Below are 4,415 nucleotides of genomic sequence, written 5' to 3'. Positions count from 1 at the left end.
TAGTTATCGTCGACTCTCGAGTTTATAGCCGTTGTTTAGCTTTAGTTGTCGTCGACTACCGAGTTTATAGCCGCCGCTCAGTTTTAGTTATTGTCGGCTCTCGTGTTTATAGCCACCACTCGGCTATAGTTGTTATTGACTCCTAAGTTTATAGCCGCCACTCGGCTTTAGTTGTTGTCGACTCCCGAGTTTATAGCCGTCGCTCGGCTTTAGTTGTCGTCAACTCCCATATTTATAGCCACCGCTTGGCTTTAGTTGTCGTCGACTCCCGAGTCAATAGCCGCTACTAAGCTTTTATTCTCTGAAGGGGTATGAAACAACACTCGGTAAAAGGGGATAAGCGCATTTTTTGTATCCCCATATGTGTCGATCAACTTCTTATTTTGCCCATGAACAGATATATTTTTTGCTCGGTCTCTGTAGCCGGCTTGTTGTCCTGCTGCTGACGCTGTGGGTTCATTTGCTTGGCGCTTGGCCATCGCCTACTGTTGCTGCTCCAACATCTTAGCCGCCCATATTTGTATCAACATGTCCAACTCCTCCTTTGTCAATGCCACACTTGTGAGCCATCCAGCGTCTTCCATATCCACGTCTCGAATACAAGTTAAGTTCTCACAGACGGTGCCAATATGATCCTGTCTAAAAACAGTGAAGATAGCTGACTGGGGATGCGGTTCCTCGGTTGACCGTGTGAAGACTCCTCTCCGCTTTGCAACACAAAGAATGTCAGTACCGGGCCAGGAAAGGGGTCCTGACGTTGGCCCTTCGACGCTCAAGTCAGTCACCAGAATAGTAGAAAGACGGTAGAGAAATGTAGCAACAACGAAAGCTCAAGTACAACTAATGCATACCTCGGCTGGTGCATGAACCCTCTATATAGTGCTCCAGTAGCATACATGCATGTTTCTCAAGGCACGTGTACATTTTCCCAACTGTCTCATGAAAGGAAATATCAGGAAAGTGTTTCTGACACCATTCCTTAACGAGACGTGCAAATTTATGACATGATAGTAGAAGTTTTTATCGTACAATTTGTCTGTTGACCGTGCCCTGTTGTTAGCGGTACTAACTTCTAAAAGGATATGATGAGTTGTTCCACTGTTGGGCCTAGCGGGGAAGTCGCTCGGTCAGGATTCTCCGCCTGGTCGCTCAGGGCTGCTTTTCTCCGTAGTCGCTTGGCTCAATAAGTCGCCCATTGTCAATCTAGTCGAACTAGCATTCACTTGGTCAATTGTGAGTATCTGATGTTCTATATATAGTAGTCCCGGATGGATGAGCGATCTGCTCAGATGAGCCTCCTGGCCGCTCGGCTCGTTGCCACCCGCTCGGCCAACTTTGATGACCCGGCGGTTTTTTTACCTTTGACCGCTTTAACTTTAACCTCCATATCAATCGTATTTTCCACTTTTGACTCATCTTTGGTACGCTCGTTTTACCGCTGGATCATATACCTCCTTTAAATACTTTTTGAAATTTAGTAGATAAATTGTTGTATAATTTTTTGTTTATATTCAGAAAGAGATCCAAAAAAACACATCTCTCATTACTGTGTTGGTTTTACAGGTATATATAATCGATAAACAACAAATCTTCACAATTAATATTCCCAAGAACCAATTAAATCTGCAAAAAAATATCAATTCAATTCAATAGCTATCAATCAATGAAGGACGATAATCGCTGAGATTGTTGAGCCGGCGGGACTGCATGTCGATGAGGTGTTCGAGGAAAGGGCTCTCCGAGAAGACCACCTCGTACCCGTCCCTCATGTCGTCCATGGCCTCCTCCCCGAGCAGGAGCTGCCAGAAGAGTCCGCCGCGGCATGCTCCGCCGCCGCTCGCCGAGGCGTACACGGCGTCGTACACGGAGGCGTACACGCTCTGCCGCTCGTCGCCCACGGCCTTCCTCCGGCTGCGCCGCCGCCCGTTGCTGGACGAGGAACTAGCGGGGGAGTGCTTCTTGCCGAACTCGGAGACGAGGAGGGGCATCGAGAGGACGGCGTCGGCGTCGGCGATGTGGGACCGGAGCCAGCCGTCGAGAAACGCCATCTGGGTTTGGTTCGTCGACCACGGCATCCTGCCGGCCACATTTTACAAGGGCATGCTTGCATTATTAAAAACTTCCAAGGGTTTAAATCAAACAACAGTTAATTTTTCCAAATAACCACTGAAAGTTTTATTAATACTAAAATACGCCTCAATTTGTCTATCTTGTATGGCTTACCATTCGTCGGGGTAAACATGGACGGTGGCGAAATCGATTCCCTTGACTAGATTATTACTGATGAAGTCGGTGCCCATATCGTAGATGAGGTTGAATTTTTTCCTATTTGGAGTCGACTCCCCGTAGAACCCCTCGAGACCCACCTCAAGCATGTGATTGTCGTCGATGGATTTCACATACTCCACCATCTCCTCTATCCAACCCTTTGAAAAAAAATGTTAACATCAGTTAGTCTCATTGATTGTATCTAAGGATGATCAGTTCGGTCTTACGAAAATTTCTCACCGATCACCAGGATAAATAAAGAAGCACATGCGACAATCACTAACATTCTTTGATTAATAATATACCTGTAGTGTAATGCCAGAAAGGTCACTCACACAGCGTGGCTCATTAATGAGTTCCCATGCAAAGATCGCGGGGTCATCCTTATAAGAAAGACCATTAATGGTGTTCACTCTGGTTAAAATTGCCTAATCCATACAAATAATAATAAAAATATCAATATTAATTTATTAGATCGCAAACAAATCAGAGTAGCTCTCTGTAAGATCATGATCATACCTTGACGTGATTCTTGTAGTAATCTTTAATGATGTTATCGGTGTAGAAATCGTCGTCGGAGCTTAGGCAATGGCCTGCCTCTCTTGCCCATTCGATGTACTGCCTTCTTCCCCCGAAGCTGTCGAAATTATTCACCAAACTCAAAATCAAACGGATCTTATATTTGCTGGCCTCCGATATCACATAATCCAAACCCTAATGAATTATAATGAAGCACTAAACGTTAAGACGAGATTATGAGAAAATGAAATAAAGAGGGATGAAAATGTAAAAAAAAAAAAGGGATTCTCTTGGTGATCCACGTGGCGGTTGAAGGAGTCATGTGCATCGCGAGATTGCGCGTGACAGAATCTACCTGAAACACGTCCTCGTTGTAGACGCCCGGCGACGCCTGCAGCGGCCGGAACCCGCCGTCCCTGAACGCCCAGGTCCTGACGACGGTCAGACCGTGCGCGGCGGCATCCCGGAAAGCCGCCCGAACCTTCCACCTCTCCTCCGGGAACGACGCTTTGTACATGAGCCAGTAGGCGTTGAACCCGTTAATCCCTTCCAGCGGCTTTCGGCCGCCGCCCGCGGCGTCCACCACGAACTGCGTCCCGTTCCTCCGCACGAACCCCACGCCGCCGCCGCCATAAACTGCAGTTGCGCCAAATCCAGAAGCCGACAACCCCAGAAGAAGAAGAAGAAGAAGCATAACAAACTCACGAGCCACCACTGGACGATGACGTCCCTCCATGTAAAAAATAAAATAAAATAACAACAAGAAGAAGGAACGATCTATTTAAGGAAAAAGTGAAGAGGAAGAATTCAAGTGAAATTCCTTGAGGAAGTGTGATTGCGTACCGGGATTGAGTTGTGGAAGCTAAGAGCGCTGGGTGGCGGCGTGGAATCCATCGCCGAGTGTAGAATTCTGGGTCGTCGGTGGGGAGCGGTCCATTCTGCGAGCACCACCTCGACGGATGAAGCCTGCTGGTTTATACGTGCGAGAAAAGAGTAGGTTGCTTGGAACTTCCTTCTTTTACAAGGGTTGTGGTCTTGTGGATGCTTTTGTTTGACGACTTGTTAAGGAATCAATCTGGAGATTTGTCGGCATGTCAACCGTCAAGGAGATCTGCCCGCGTGTCAAAGAGATCTGCCAGGAAAAAAAATAAAAAAAAAGGTAATTAATTAAAGGATTTATTTGTACGTACTCACGATGCTGAGCGCGAGCGGCCGCCCGCTCAGAGTCAGGACGGCGTCCCTCCATGTCACATACAACAACTTGAAGAATAAACAATTTTATTTATGAAGGATAAAACTAGGGAAAAATACAAAGATGCTTCGTTTTTTTTGAAATAGTCAAACGCCATCTTTTCTTGATTTATTATCAAAAGGACGGCTATATCAGTATATTTTTTATTTATGAAACTATCTTGAGTTCATAGCTTGTGTTATCTTTATTTTTGCAATTGTTTCAGCGTCATCTGAAAACACTGAACACAGCGGTGGGGAATGTGACTCTGCGCTTAAACAAAACACGTGAAAACTCCGTTTTATCTTATAAAACCAAGAACATCAATATCAAATTAAGGAAGGGATCCCGATATTAACCCTTCGGTGTTTACATCAGTTACCAGAACAATAGAAGA

General features: G+C 45.8%; 1 protein-coding gene across 2 annotated transcripts; it reads right to left on the bottom strand.

The window, feature by feature from the left end:
• Window positions 1-1,531: 1,531 nt before the first annotated feature.
• LOC122009257 (putative mannan endo-1,4-beta-mannosidase 9) lies at window positions 1,532-3,795 on the bottom strand. Of its 2 annotated transcripts, none has more exons than XM_042565351.1 (6): window positions 3,631-3,795; window positions 3,143-3,517; window positions 2,788-2,982; window positions 2,574-2,696; window positions 2,224-2,426; window positions 1,532-2,076 (listed from the first exon to the last, which is right to left on the bottom strand). In XM_042565351.1, exons 1-6 carry the CDS (start codon window positions 3,679-3,681, stop codon window positions 1,647-1,649), a joined length of 1,377 nt encoding a protein of 458 aa, XP_042421285.1. In that variant the 5' UTR covers window positions 3,682-3,795; the 3' UTR covers window positions 1,532-1,646. The 2 variants fall into 2 exon arrangements, with proteins under 2 accessions (XP_042421285.1, XP_042421286.1); XM_042565352.1 differs by having other exon boundaries at window positions 3,143-3,501; window positions 3,631-3,763.
• Window positions 3,796-4,415: the final 620 nt, after the last annotated feature.

Source organism: Zingiber officinale, chromosome 8A (genome assembly GCF_018446385.1).
Source record: "Zingiber officinale cultivar Zhangliang chromosome 8A, Zo_v1.1, whole genome shotgun sequence".
Taxonomy (NCBI): Eukaryota; Viridiplantae; Streptophyta; class Magnoliopsida; order Zingiberales; family Zingiberaceae; genus Zingiber; species Zingiber officinale.
This window is presented reverse-complemented; position numbering and strand designations above follow the sequence as displayed.

What these genes read in the sequence shown, in the direction of transcription:
- LOC122009257 (XM_042565351.1), bottom strand. Translation starts at nt 3,681, where the DNA reads ATGGATTCCACGCCGCCACCCAGCGCTCTTAGCTTCCACAACTCAATC. An exon ending in ACAACGAGGACGTGTTTCAG is followed by an intron (nt 2,983 to 3,142) that starts GTAGATTCTGTC and finishes ATAATTCATTAG; the next exon opens with GGTTTGGATTATGTGATATC. An exon ending in ACTACAAGAATCACGTCAAG is followed by an intron (nt 2,697 to 2,787) that starts GTATGATCATGA and finishes TGTATGGATTAG; the next exon opens with GCAATTTTAACCAGAGTGAA.